Source organism: Pelecanus crispus, chromosome 2, assembly GCF_030463565.1.
Source record: "Pelecanus crispus isolate bPelCri1 chromosome 2, bPelCri1.pri, whole genome shotgun sequence".
Taxonomy (NCBI): Eukaryota; Metazoa; Chordata; class Aves; order Pelecaniformes; family Pelecanidae; genus Pelecanus; species Pelecanus crispus.
The window spans coordinates 153,670,639-153,686,728 of record NC_134644.1 but is presented as its reverse complement, the minus strand read 5'-3'; the positions used below and the strand labels follow the sequence as shown (position 1 = coordinate 153,686,728).

Below are 16,090 nucleotides of genomic sequence, written 5' to 3'. Positions count from 1 at the left end.
CTGGTAAACTACTTGTCACACAAACACAATACTATAATCACTCCAACCTCCAATAACAAAAATGTAGTTCAGTGTATTTGCAATACTAAAAATATAGCCCAGTGTATTCACAGACGCTTAAGACTAAAAGACATCATGAATATCTAGTATAATTTTTCTGTTAAACACACTGTATAATTTTACCCAGGCATCTGAAGTTCATGTGCTTCAGTTCAATCTGAAGTTAGCTTCAGAAGACCATCCTAAATACCTGCATGCTGAAAAAGCCATCAAGTTTCTTCTAAGTAGTTTTAGCAATTATTTGGTTTTATCAACTACCCTATTTTGAATTAGTATTTGTGTGGTTACTTTGTAGTAACCAAACAGAATTCTGCTTTTTTTGGGTGGACTGAAGAACCTATCAGATATTTTTACCTTCATAGTTCTACATTCATAGCTACCTACAGCTGCAACAAATTGTTCTTTACTGGAGATACACAAAGGAAAATTTTCCAAGATTCAAACCTGGCAAGACCAACTTCAGTTTTCTCCAAAATTTTGGAAAGCACTTCACAGCAAGGACAATTCTGATTATGAGTTTCTAGCTCAAGCTCTATAATCACCACAGAAAGCTCTTAAAATGTTCTTTGCATGGAATTTTTATACTAAAGAAAATGGTTTTCTTCCACTGTAAACAATAGATCTCTATGCACTACATCAGAACAACAACAAAATTAGAAATAATAAGAATTCCTTTAGATAGACCCCAAGCATGGAAAATTTTAGCTCCAAAATATAAAAGTTTTTCCAGGTTATAATATATGCAATCCTGGCGTTAACATGCAAATTTGAGCATTCTTTCAATCAATGCAACCAACCAGAACATCAAACAAACAAAACTATTAGAATTGAAAGAGGAGGAGAAACTTATGTGAAAAGATTGGGCTGAAGGGCAAAAGAAGGACAGAATTACAGCTAAGGTATACAACTTACAGCACGTAGTAATTAAGTATTTGGGAGATGAGGAAAGATCTGAAAATTTGTGTTAGCAGATGGCTTAACTTTTCATTAACTTGCTTTTTCAGTGTTTCATGAAGTATGGTGTTATGTGTTTTTCATAATCAAGTTTTCATGAATTAATGCATGTCCTGTGCAAATAGAGTAGAACGAAATGTGTAGAATTTACATTAAGGAAAACTTTGTTTTGCATCTAGAAGTGTTTTTAATTATTTTCATTGAAATTTTCTACTATTCACCAACTATCAAGTCCATGCATTACACACCTGAAATACCACAACACTGATTTCTCCTGTTCCCCCATACTACTCTCCCTCTGTACTGAAGCAATCTGGTTGTGAAACCAAGAAACAGCACATTACTGTGGGCTTCAGAATCCATCAGTGAACCAGGTCTATCCCAGGTTCAGCTGAGCGTCAAGGTCAGATGAAAATGGACAACCAAGTCAACCAATGTGCTGGAGACACTGCAACTTTAAGAAGCCAAAAGGAGGCTTAGCAGAAGAGCTGATAACAAAACACATCTCAAGCTTTTTTCTTTTCTTTCCCCTTACTTAATGCTACTTTAGCAGCTAACATTCATTTAGCACAAAGGAGTTTATTTCCTTACAGAATTTATTTTCTTTCCATTGTTTACTTTTTGTTCATTCACTGACTATTTTCCAGTCTCAATAAGACTATTTTTTTGTATTTATTTTAAAACTGATTACATTTTTCTTCAATTTACAGTTGTAAACATTTAAGTGGATCCAGAACAAATTTTTTTTCTTTCTTCCAAGTCAAATCAAGTGCTTTTTGCTTTATATATACTACTCATTTTGCTACTAACCTGTTAATTCCTTTCTAGTCCCACTGCTTTGTTTTTTTCTCATGCTTATTTCTTCACTTTGCTGCTCAATTACATTTTATATGTAAGTTAAAGGAGAAATAAGTTTTTACCATCAATACCAAAGAGTGGTATAGAAGTACCAGCAATGATAAATGCTCTAAAATGAAGCAAACCTGCTTCTGTTTAAGTTTTCTCTTCTGACAACTAAGATCAGTAAATGAATTCTATCCTTTAAAAGAACATTATTGCATGAAAAAAAGACTCATATGAGCAAGAATCTATAATATCATACAGTACTTTTAGTCATGAGTCAATTAAGCCTACTGGACTTTCAGCTATTTCTCTATATGTGGTATTAAAGCTCCACTTTGGGCAGAATTCATCTCCTCTTAACCTCAGATGTCTGAAAGTTAAGCTAGGCCAGACTAATTACGTAGGCACTCCTATAGAAAGGGAAGAGAGAAAACACCACAGTGACTCATCCTATTTGAGGATGCCTGAGATACAAGACCCCTCTTGGTGCCTGAGATAGTTGAAATGAATCATCCTCTGAAACACATAGCTTAGGCTAGGAACCTATCTTTATCCAGCTAAAGTTAGGTGAAACAAATCTCTGCCTATGATAAAGTGCTGAACACACAAAATACTGCTTTAACTAAGAGGAAAAAAAAGAGTCTTATTCAAACAACTTCAGTACTGTAGTATGAACAGCATTTTCATCTTGACCTTACTATTTCTTACCAGCATTAACTGCTTCTGTTGCTCTTCAAAAACAGCTCAAAGTTTTTTAATGTGGTTTTTAATATCCTAGTGTTTATCCAATAGATGCAAGTGAACACACTAAACCACTGTAATTCAAGGTGGTACAGTTGGTCAGGGAATCTGAAGACTGTAAAAGAGACATATTACCAGAAACATGAGAGGGAGGACTCTAACATTTCTGACAACACTGACAAGGAGGAAAAGAAAGACTTGAATATTAACAAGTAATTTCACTTTAATCTTTTTAACAAATTAAAGACTTCCCAATTTGTACTTAATCAGCTTGTACCACAAGTACTTGCGATGGTTTAAAGAAGCACATGGGTTAGCAGTTCTTCTCAACCCTGCTGTTTTAATCCATGTTGTTCCTATCAATATTAGACTCTTACAGAAAGTCTCACACAATATAACTATTGAACTTTCTTGACTAGGAATGTTATAGCAGCTGTTAGTCACTCTATAATGTATTTTGCAATCAGCTAAATCAACAAAGTATTTTTAACAATGAACAGTTCAGAACTGACAGATCTACTTTCTTGTTCACAACTGCTTATCACAGCATAGATATCATATATGTTTGCCAGGTGCTTCCTATAGTTAGGATACCTTCACAGAAGCCGCTCACAAAAGATAAGGTCATAAAAGAGATGAAAAATGTGCAAGCTTCATATACTTGTGGTTTTATCATCAGACAAAATAGCTTTGGGTGAAGGACTGTACCAGTCACAAACAGCACACAGCAGCTTATATTAGAGAGAGAGAACATTAAAAGTTTGAAATTCAGTTTGTGCTCATTCTTCCTGGCAGCATAAATGTAAACTCAAATTGTTAACATCCTAATACAGCTGTTCAGAGTGAAACCATCACTTCTCAATTATAATAAATCAATTCAGAAATAAATTGTTACAAAGCCTGTAGCATTCTGCACTGCCAAAAGAGAAAACAGATGTGATGCAGAGACTTGGGGAGTCACACTGTAGGCTTTAATTCGGCAAGGTACATAACCTGACGCACGTTAACAGGCCACTGCTACCGGTCATGAAGGGGCAGAATTTCTTAGGGACATGGGGGAAGGAGCCGTTCCTTCTTTCTGCCGCAACCTACAGTAAAAATACTTCCAGATCCAACCAAAGAAGGATTCTGAGGCTGTATATATGAACTCGATGCCAGAGCCTCAGAAACTATAAATTAGCACACAAAAATTATCCTTTGTTTTATCACAGCGCCTAGGACCAGTAACACAGCTTACACACACTGATAATCTTGCTCTTGAATCCTAAAAAACACACTGTAAGCCCAGAATCCTTGCCAGGAACCTCTCTTCAGAAACAACACTCATGTAACTTTGAAACAAACCATATACAACTTAAAATACAAATGCAATGTACTTAATTCATTTAATGTAACTTACTTTTTGGCAGCACACACTATTCTTAAGAATACCAATGGCATCTAACAAGACTTAACGGTCCTTCTTGTGGATTAGCTCTTTGCAAAAGATTGTATGTATATATTTAACAAGAAGTCTCTAATTTTAATGGCAATGCAAGTTTTCAGCAGATCTAAAACATTCTGGGTATGAAATACATGTAAATAATAATTAAAAAAAATCTTTCAGTAACATTTTGGTACAGAAACAGAACTCTGAGAATAAAGTTACTAAATAAATTGGGAGGGATGTTTCCATACTTCACTGTATTTGGCATCCGGTGTGAGGACAAAGTTAACAATTACAGTGGCTACAGTGTCATGCAAATGGGTTTATTCTACAAGCCTTGCAAGGACAGAATTAGAGACAGACAGACAGAGATCTGGTGCTATCACTACCAGATGCTGTTATCACTTGATTTGACATATATAAGAAAGAATTTCAGTGAAGCCCACCAAAGTCAACTGAGACACCCTACTCTACAAATATTGTAAGTTTGAGCAAAATCTGGCCCTCAGATGATTGATTTGCTAACGTACCAGCACTTGTACATGTTAATCCACTGCATTTTATTTCAGATTGTATTAATCATCTCAATACTTTGCTTCTTTGCAAGCAATTATTGTTTTCTGTCATGCTGATTAACAATCATCATTTCTCCTGGGATAAATCTCATTTGAAATAACTGTATCTTTCTAGTTGCCCTAAGAACTCTTAAAATTATTTATCCAGTAAATGTCAGAAAGAATGTACTGTCTCTTATCCTAACTTTCAGGAAAGGTCTATGAATATCCATGTGTCAGTGAGTACCTACATGTGTGCAAGATGTTAACTCTTCAAAATAACAGTACAGGAACTATTTTGGTTCATATTAAAATCCCCACTTTGTTTAACAAAATGACATCTTGACACACTGACATTTCAGCAAAGTGATCATGTTAAAAAACACTGTCAATTATTTCTAACCATTTCAGCTATGGCACTTTTCTCCTGGGATAAGACACTGCTGTGCAGCAAGTTCATCAAGACTGAGTCTGGCCTTCCTCTTTCTCTAAATGTTTGATATGTTCTCATTATCGCACTGTTTGCTTTCGAAGTCCTTTTGATACAAGGATCACTCATCCAAGTGTATTTCCTGCAGAACAGTGAAAGTGTTCTCCAAATTGTATTCCAGACTTCCCTTCTATTAATGAGTTTTATATTTATCCTAATTTTTAGGGAGCAGCTCCTGTGGCATCATCAGTACTACAAATCTACAAGTGAGTATCATCCAGATATACTGGCTACCCAAAAGCTTCTATAGATTTAAAGGAAAAAAAGAAAAGTGTCTTGCATCTTTTCAGTGTTTCCCCATTAAAACTTCAAATACAAGAGCTCTATTAGACATACTGAAGTATCAGCCTGGGGTTCAAATTTACATAGCCCTAGGCACTTGATTAGAAAAGCAGCAGAAGCACATTTTTAAAGATATTTAGACACCCCAAACAAAGACTGTTCCTTAGTATAATTTTCCAAAATTATTTCAATGGAAATCAACAATCAACATGAGATTATAAAACACCTTGCAGTGGAACAGAGAGATGACTCCAGAACACTCTAGCTAGTTTCAAACTCGAAGCTTGACAACTCTTCTGCAAGTTCATATTTCAACTTCATTAAATAACAATTCTGTTCCTTCCCCACTGCAGAAATACGTCTCTGACAAGAATTCTTCATCCAGTCAAGAAAATCTCATTTTATACCGTGCAGCTGAAATCATTATCATATACCCATCCCGTTTTCATGTGATTTTCACACACTGCTATGTAACAAGTAGCGCTATGTATCTGTTCTTACAAAGTGAAATTTTCATTTACCTTGTTGCAAACAGTTTGATGCTTTTATTCGAAATAATCAACACTCCAGATGCTTCAATATCAAAAGCAGCCAATTCCCTGTCGTTGGAGGTACGTTTTCATACATGCTGTATTATACATGGTTTCAAAACCAGTCTAGACTTCTATGAGTCAAACCCAAGAAAAAGACTTAGCAGTCATAAAGAAATGCTTCTTTTTCTCTTATCCACAAGAATCTATCCAGCAATAATATTTGTCTTATCAATATTTATCCAATGATGTCATAGATGTGGCATTTGCTTCATTTATTTTTTCTAATCCTTAAATTACTGCCAATATCCCCACTGCTGACTTATATAGTACACAGCCTGTGAGCAACTCTGCTTTTTGGACCTGGGTTAACAACATTTTTTCAGGGAATGTCTCAGAACTCTTCAAAGGTATTCAGAATTTTTGTGTCAAAAACACCAGACTAGACAAAAAAAGGCAAAACGGACCTTCATTATAAATAAAATTAGTAACAGTGACTAAGAACATGTGGTGAAATTTGTCATTTGTGCATTTTGTATTTTAAAGAAGATTACCCTTATTAATTTGCAATTCATATTCTGTCAAATCTGTGCTCAAATTTAAGTCAATCCAAGTTCAAGTTTTGTGAGTTTCTAGAAAGGGGACATTACACTACTTGTTGTAACCAAATAATCCCTTTCCTCACAGCTGTGACAGAATTCACAATTTCATTGTTCTTAAGAAAACTAAAATGTGCTGACTGAAAAGGCTGGCGTTGCTTTGATAAACTGCTTAAAGTTGCATAAGCTGTTTAAGTGTTTCTCTCCTTATAATTCTGTACAGTTAAAATAATGTTTTCTATTTGGATCTATGTATTTACTTCTTGAAACATAGCTTGCTAGTTTCTTTTTGAGATACAGTTTTCTGCTTGATGACCAATTATTTAATTTCTTGATTAAAAGAAGGGTTTGCTTGTCTAACTTAGGTCAAATTTTTATCCCACTAAAGTTGATGTTAACACTGACATGGATTTCAGTTGGAAATATGGCCTGAGAGGTTTACATATGGGTTAGCAGTAAACAGAAAAGAGTATAGGATAGACAATCTCATACTCGTTATTATGGAAGCCCTTCTGTGCTCTCAAGCGAATGGTGAAAAAACTTACTCCAACCTTTTCAGATATATCCTTTTTCTTCTAGCAAGAAAACAGGTGGTCCTCTGAGCTCCGTAACAGGAAAAATGAGAAAGCATGAGAGGTAAAGCACAATGCAAATGCTGATGCTCAGAAGAAAAAGGTCTCCTTTCATCCTGCCAGGATCCAATCTAATTCTGACTTAGCTTCCTTCAAAGGCTATTATCAGAGAACCCCCTTTCGTGGTCCATATTCAGCATCTGACAAAAAGTATGGAAGAAGCACAGGATTCATTTGTTTCAGCCGAATGGGATACAGATAAACGAATGGGAGTCCTCACTCTGGGGAATACGAGAATCCAACACTGGTTCACAAACACGCACGCAAGTCAGTAAGAGGTAACTATTGTGTTTTTGGAAGGAGTAGCACTGTGAGTTCTTACAGAGATTCTTCTTATCCTAGGAGATGAAAACACATCATCACACATACATGCCCTCTCCTGTCTCTGCTTACCAAAAAGAATTAACGTGTCCTTCATTTACTCAGAAAGCCTACATAAAAAAAATGTAATGAATTAAAATAAATAAAAAAATTTAAAGGAATATGAGCTCCAGGAGAAGAGAAGTATTGCCAGGGAAAGATAATGTCAGGCGCAGGGAGGGGGGGTGTCTGGTGCCAAGCAAAGCCGAGGGCTGTGCAATCACCTCTATCAGTGCTCTATCAGTGTCTACACTCCAGCCAAATCCAGAGAAAACAAGGAGTCAAAGATTCAGGTCAATAAGCTTATAGGCGATTTGCACAAACAGCTCCTCCAGCAAGGTAAAAAACAAAGTCATATTGGCTTTTCTTTTTTATTCCTTCTCTTTGAACTCCCTGGTCCAAACACACGCTGGAAATGTCAGTGTTATATGCAAGAATTTAAAGAGCTGAGCTTCTTAATCCCGTTAAGAAATAAGAACAAAGTTGCCTGTAAAGATCTCCTTATTGAGCTCAAAGTGATTATGGTATAGCTGCCTTATGCTGATCCTACTTCCACTTGCCATAGCAAAAGAGGTAGAAATTTGTCATGAAATCCATTACTGAAAAGGAAAGAAACATTATTGATTAAAAGGTTTCTGGTTAAAAAAAAAAAAAGGGGGGGGGGAGAAAAAAAGGCATAAACCTACTTTTTGATCCAGAAAGAGAAAATAGCAAGCATATTGTTAGTCATTACATGACTAACATGAAAGAAGCAGAAAATATTTACACAGATGCACACAGGCATACACACACAAAGTCATACTCCAAAGGAAAACAGGACACATAGAAATAATTTTCAGGGTGTTAAGAGTTTGGCTGGTATTATAGATGGTAGCATGATAGCTTTGCACATGAAGTATGAAGGGGAAGATTAATGCACAGAAGAACTTAGCTTTGTATATGCTTTTTCTTATATGGAGAATCACACTGCAGCTGCCTCCCTGAATCTCAAGCCTGGCTGCACAATCAGGTCACATGGTTTAACATTAAAAATTCCAGTCCTAAGCTGGTCTGGCAAGCTAGTGACAAAATACTGTACATGAGCAGAAAACCTGGATCAGGTTCTGAGCTCATCCCCTCCTGCCCAAGCACAATATGAGAATACAGCAGCAGGTATACACTCAGTGTGCAGAAGCCCATATATTCTCTGAGTTCTTGCTGACTCAGAACTGTGAGTTTCAGACAGCACTGGATTCCCCTCATCCGCCTCTTCCCCCACAAATAAAGATAAGCAATGTACCAGGAACTGCAACCATGCATCAACACTGATTTGCTACAGGTACACATACCAGTTTGTGCTATAGAACCTAAAAGCATTGCATCATGAAGCAATCAATCTTTATCCCTTATGTATCCCCCGTATCTTCCTATGTCACCAACTGAAGCACAGTTAACAGCGGGAAACAGAAGCCATTTGCTTTCCAGTCTGCCACCAGCAGTGTTAAGGCCACTGAATCTCCCTTCCACTGAGGGCTGGTGCCAATGCTGCCTTGCGAGGGAGTAACTATGGGAAGCCTACAACGTAAGGAACGAGCACAGTAGTTGTGCTACAAGAAAAGAAGGGGAGAATTCAATAAAATTGTCCTGGTAAGCATGGCAGCAAGACATGGATGTATCTTCTTTCTCTAATTATCAGATATGTACATCCCTCCATTTGCCTCTTTCTTCTGGAAACAGGTCCACGTTTTCTCTCCTGTTTACAGTCCTTCCTCCATTTTCTTCTCTTGCCTCTCTCCGTCTCTGAACCCAGCTACTTAGCTATTCACTAATCTCAGGTGACCTCTCCCATTGCTCAAGATAACTTTTCCTTTGAAAGTTAATCCCTCATTGAACACTCCTGCTAAAATGGTCACAAGGAACCGTAATTTGTTTAGCCAGTTCCCACCCTTATGAAGTAGACAAGGCTGCTATTCTCTTTGCTGTTTACAGAGAGGAAGAGGTGTCACCTCCATATGAGTATGGTGAACTTTCTAAGTAACTGATGCAAATACTACTTATTTTTCCTGAGGGTATCTAGGCAGGATGACAGCAATCAGAGACTAAAAAGCCAATGATGAACTACTTCACAGCCCAAATGAACTTGATTTAGTATTTTGCTTTTCATCCCATCACCTCCAGCTTCTTGGCTTTTGTATTGTTCTGCTGTTTGTGTCCCCTTCTTGTATCTGCCCTCCTGCTTTTATTAGCCCCACCATGCCTCCAGCTCACTTCTCTTGTCTCTGTTAGCATTACCTCACTTTCTTATTCCCACCTATAAAAGACAAAAGGTAATCTGCATGTGCTATGTCCTAGGTTTCACAGTAGGCTTTCAGCCCTCTAGTCTATCACTCTTCCGCATTTTTCTCCTTAGGCTATTTTCTCCTTATTCAGACTATCTACATACTGGCACTTATCTAATAAATCTTCTAGATCTGAATTTAACCTGAATTAATCTGTATCTGACACAGACTCTGATTCCAGATACCCACTATCTGGACACTAAAAAAAAATCTTCAGCAATGGAGGTTTCAGGCTCATACAGGCTTTGTGTGGACACCATCATCAGATAACCTCTTTCTCTGCAGTGCAGAAATTTGTAGTAAATATGCAATAAACAGCAATTTTTAAAGGCCACAAACTGACAAAATGCAATGCATTATCACCAAGGCTACCTCCTACCAAATTTTTTGTTTCTACTTTAAAGATTGAGACTGGTGCAGCTTTGTAGTGGAAGAATATTATGACTGTGTTATTATTATTGCTGTTTCCAAAAATATTCCCTTTCCCCTAATCTCACTGTCAAAATTGCAAACAAATCAAACCTCTAACTGCCATCTACTTTGAGGCTCTTCTAAAATATTCATTCTTGGATGGGAAACTTCAAACCAAAAGGTTAAAAATTCACAGCTGCAAGCTTAAACTGATCTCTGATAAATAGTAGGTTGCTATATTCCATTTTTGCTTTTAATATTTACATGCTTAAACACAGCTCACTCCTTCGCATTTCACTGTAAAGGAAGACTACATAGGAATAATTATTCACATGTAGCAAAGTTAATTGTGGTTTTGTGGTGTTGCGAAAGTGTGTGGGGAGGTGGAATTTTCCAGATTCCTTCTTGTAAAATCCATTAATGAGCAAAAGGAGAAGGGAAAAATAATAGCCAAAAGTCATAATTTTGAAAACAGAGAAGTTGTAAAATGACATGTAACTCAATCAATGTGATTAAGTTGCTTCACACTTTGCAGAGGCTTTCGCCTTTGCCTTCTAATTCTGGCAACTAGTCTGCTGAATCAATCTCGCAAACCCAAATTAATAAGGTGGGAATGACAAGTATGGCTTTATAAAGGTTAGCTGTTTGCAATTTAGACAATAAGGGACTGGTCTCGGCTTATAATACCATCAGGCACAGTTTGACAGGAAAATCTCTTCAGTCAAAAAGCCAATGTTATCAAGTTGTGAAACTGTATGTCCTCTACTTTCATTCATCTGAATAAACTGTGAGTTCAGTAAATTTTTGCCTTCAGTGCCTAGTTTGGATAATTAAAAGCCTCTGGTTTTAGGTCATGCTTGGATTCACATAGCTGGGGAAGTACGAAAAACATACCATGGGTGAAGCCTCACTAACACCTCCTCCCCAACAGTTGCACCATTTGTTGCCTACGTCTCTGGATTCCTGCAGGAAGCCCCACTACTCAATTTGTCCTCTTGTTCTGGGTGAGCTAGGAAGAAACCCTGGGAGAGGGAAATGGGGAGCCAGGACAGATGAATATTTATATCCAGTAAAATCCCCTTACTTTCTGGAACCTTTAATGGTCCATGCTAGTAAGAAGAGAATGCAGAGATAGCATAAAGGATTCCCATGTCAATTCTGGTATTTTCCAGGAAAAGGAAACCTGTCACATAAGGAAACATAGATCTACACTTATTTTTCCCTCCTTTGAAGGTATCTGTGGTTTACAGACTGCCAATACTGTCAAAGAGCAAAACACAAATCAGAAAGTCAGGCCCTCAAAACAGAAATTAGAATGCATTTATTTGCTCTCTAACCTATTTGGTACATATCTCATTTTCAGGCTTTTATTCATGATGTTAAAGAAAAAATACTTTTAGGAAAAAAGCTTATTTCTCATACCATCTTTTAATTTGAATACAGAAGCACTACAAAGAAAAGAAAGGTTATGAATGATTAACAGTTTCATGGCAAAAATCATGAGAATGTCTCACTTTTAGTATTTACTGTATAATATAGTCACAAGCCCTTCCACTAAGAAAAGGTCACAAAAGAAATTTATTTGCTTCCCAGTAGTTTTGTCTTCTTGGGATTTATCCTCAGAAAAACATACGTGGCCTCGTGCTAACGACACTTAAGATGTGACACTGAAGAAGCAGGACATTCAACAGAAGTTGAGACATTGATAAAAACCAATACATTTCTAGTCTCCCATTCCATCCTTTTCCAGGGATACTCTCAACTTACTTCAAAGTGGCACTTTCTGTCACACTGCCTCAGCTGGAAGTAGATTAGGGGTCTCATGTGCCCCTTCATCCTCAGAAATTTCCTTTTCAACTTTTCTTCTGCAGCAGCTGCACTGGATAGGTTTAAGATTTTTTTATAACTACAACACATTTGGAAAAAGAACTGCTGGGGAGTCAAAAGATGTTCAGCTTGAAGAATCAGCAGATGTCCTTAATAAAACATGTGATAATCAAGATTCAGATTTAAATGCATTCCCATTTAATTCCCGGTCTTGTTTAATACAATGGTCTGGATTCAGTGCTTTCCCTGAAAGATGCGTTCATTAAAGGGAAGTGCCAAGATAACTTGAAATTCAACATGAATTCTATAATCAAACAAACAAATCATATATTTTTCTGAATTTCATCCAAAACAGTACTATTTCCATCAGTGGGCCCTGGAATTGCAGCAAGAAGTACGGAGAAATAACTAAATCAAACTGATATGGACTGATAGTGGTGTCTAGTCTTCCACTGCTGACAGAAGGAACTCAAGAGACGCCAGTATAACAATTATGCAAATAGTGGTTTAAATAATTATTTTGTAATGCCAGTAACAGGAACAGTATGTTTTTTCAGCTGAGGAAAATGGTGTCTGAGAGGCACGTGAACAAGTGAACACACAGTGATTGCAGTATTTGTTTAAAGCACAGTTATAATAGCACTTAATTCCCCCTGTTTGTAAAGCATTTCCATTCATAATCTGGTCCCTCTTCCTTCACAGTAAGATTTGTAGCAGCTAAACTCTAAACTACTGACTAGACTGTTTTGATCTCTTAGGATGGCTCACTAAGTATCAAGAACCTGTAGTGCAAAAGGTAAATTATTTTTTCAAAAGTTTGTAAGCTACACAGAGGACATATGGAAAACACATTTTCATGCGTTCCCCACTGATGACTGAAGACTCTGTAGGAAACACTATATTCTGCAGTTATAACATTTGACCATTCAAAAAGCTTTATTCTACTTTGTCCAAGACAGATGAAAATAATACAGAAACAGCAGCATATCAATCTATCATGATAAAATGTATGTCAATATCTGGGAAAGAACAGAAAGACAGAGAAATCATTGATATCCAAATGCCTGAGGGGGCTGTGGACTAACAGAAGAACATCACCCCAACAATTCCAGCTATTTGATAGGCATCCTTACCTGCAGAAGACAAACAATAAAGCAATCAAGCGGAAATCTGGCAGGAAGAAGGTTAAATCAATGTTCTAAATAACTGTACATGCTGGTGTGCTTTTTCTGTCAGCTGAATGGGAAATAGTACAACCTTGCAGACTGAACACTGGGTAAGAATGAATTGTTGTGGCTTATGCTAAAATACCTCTATCTTCAATAATTTGCAAGTAACAAATGCATCAAATAGGCATCTGCAACTTTAAAAGTTATCCTTTCAAAAATCACTAGTTTTCTACCATGCATAATAAGTCCTATAATAAGCTCTATTTTAATCCTAGAATCTACAGACACAATCTGTTTTTCTAGCAATGTTTCCTAGGCAAAGAAGCAATGAACAGACATGCTGCATTGCTAGCTTCAGATCTGATAATAATTGACTTCTGAGGCCTGTTCTCTACAGTTAAATACGTAGAAAATAACATTCTTGGAGGAAAACATTAAAGGCAAGACGATTCACCTCCCTGAAAAGTACATCTTCCAACACATTTAAACATTTACCCCTTACCAGACTTAACTCCACAAGTGACTCATTTTCCTATTTTTATGGTACTATATTAATAGGACTTCTTGTACATTTTAAACCAAAAAAATCTTTTTGACCAATTGGACACAGTTTGTCCAATGATTACCTTTATTACAAAAGTATTCCACTTCTTCACAGCTCAGATTTTCAGGCTCAAACTCTGCAGAAAAGCTTTCCTCCAATGGAAAGTCTTCTTTTGAGACAGTATCATTTTCCTCAGACAGGCACTCTTCTTCTTCATCCTCAATGGCATCCTCAAGGGGCCCTTTAAAAAGAATCAGGAACACTGTGGCAAAACCATCTAACAGGACAATGTGAAATAAAACCTTAGTGAACTTATAACAGGAGGTCTTTAGCTAGTTTTTCCTTCCACTGCTATGTTCAGCATTTATTAGAATTGGACAAATAACATTTTACGGAAATCGAAAGTGACTGTTTTCCTCATGACTTCCAATCAGAATATGTAAAGTGTTATTAATAATATGTATTAGTAATACTTGCACGTGGGTTTTTTTCATTATTCATTGGGCTCCACTATTAAATGCAGTTTTAACAATGGAAATCAAAGCTACATTTGTAAAACCCTGTAAACAGTGAAGAGCCTTTTCTTGTTTGTTAGTCATTGGGTTTTGGTGCTGAATTACAGTACTTAACAGGTTCCTTTTACAGGCTTCATTTCTTGACTTAACAGTCGTGACAACAGTGAATTACTACAAAGGTGCTGACGGTATAAACTTCAGCTTATTCTGCCATTTTGCTTCAACCAGCACCTGATGGTAGCTGTGATCATTCAGTTACTAGACTCTTTAACAGACCTCCAGTCAATGGACAGGACTCAGACAGACTATCACTTCATTTCACAGAGGCCAACCAACCATCATGGTAAACTACTAGCCGAGGGCTACAGAAACATAAGCCAGTTACAGAAGCAGGGCACAAGTTTGAATTTGAAATGGCAGCCTGAGGTCTTTGACTCTTCTAGTTACCTGAACATACTATTGCTACAGATCCTCTTGAAGAGCCAGTGCCTGACATCTATAATACGTAACACCCAGGTTACCAATTGGGATGTACTCAAAAATTAAAGTTTCTTCTTTCTTATATACACACACTTCACAATCATTTGTTAAGAGTAACTATTTGCTAAAGACATCTCTTGTGCAGGTGTAGAACTTTACCCTAGATTTAAATAGAGATTTGAAATAACTGGACATATTCTAATTTAACTAAGATTTTATTAGAAGTCAGTATGTTTCAAAATCCATCTTAAGACTGGATTTCAAAAGAGATATTTCATTATACATGGTTGAGCCTTGAAAAAAATTACATATTTCACTCTCCAATGAAAGGATAGCCCTCATTTATAATTGACTATTTCTTCCTCGAAATGAAAGCTAGCTTGCTAATGAAAAAAAATGTAATTTGTATTTATATGACAGTTTTCCAGTATTAAATACACTATTCCTATATAATCTATCATGCTAAGACACAATACATAAATGATTCTGTTGCATTCAATGAAAAGGAAGGGATAAATTTTTAAAAGAAATCAAATATTGACTACACTATAATTTTATGTAATTTATTATGAACCAGTGAATACCTACATTTATTAAAACAGCAAAATTCACTTTAGGCTAGGTTGTGCAATTCTTGCTTCACAGGAATATGATGGTTACTTTTTATTGAAATTGATTGAGATTCCCAGCTGGGATTCCATAAATTAATATAGCTTACTATCTTACATGGAAATATGACTATTTGTGCCAGCTGAGAATCTGACCAAATGAACCCATTTTTGTGGACACATACTCACCAACACTAGCTGTCATTCAACAATATATCTCCTAAAATAAGGGGCTATTATTATTGCTGAAGAAATAAAGATTCTCACTATCAAAGTATCCATTACTGTTAATTGCACCTTCTAGCCATGTTGGGAAAAAATCCAGCAACTGCATATGCACAGGGAATGAAGAGTGGGTATCGCACTGTACGGAACAGAGAACAAAGCACTAGCACACACTGGAAGCAGGGCACTGCAGCTAAACATGGGCCGCCTGGGCATCTTACGTATGTCCAGTTTCAGGGCAGCAATGAAAGCACAAGGGATTCTGCACAAACTATCAAAAAATAGCCTTCAGATTTCATAATATTATTAATATGTGACATTGTCTGTGGAGCCATTTATTGGTGTGTACTCCTGGTAACATCTGCATAAATATACTAGGAAGAAAAACCACAATGAAACAAAAAATACGCTATTTTAGGGAAATGTAAATTTCTGCCATGTATAAAGATGGATAAATACCATGTTTTGCATCATTTCAAAAAGCAGCCATATGCCTTTAATAAACTTTCCAGATATTTTAAA

General features: G+C 36.6%; 1 protein-coding gene across 1 annotated transcript in view; it reads right to left on the bottom strand.

Annotated features, from left to right (window-relative positions):
• The window catches only part of ZFPM2 (zinc finger protein, FOG family member 2), a 279,385-nt gene that overhangs the window by 238,888 nt on the left and 24,407 nt on the right, over window positions 1-16,090 (bottom strand). Inside the window, 1 exon segment of the mRNA XM_075705075.1 lies at window positions 13,823-13,981. Within this exon segment, the coding sequence (XP_075561190.1) occupies window positions 13,823-13,981 (159 nt within the window).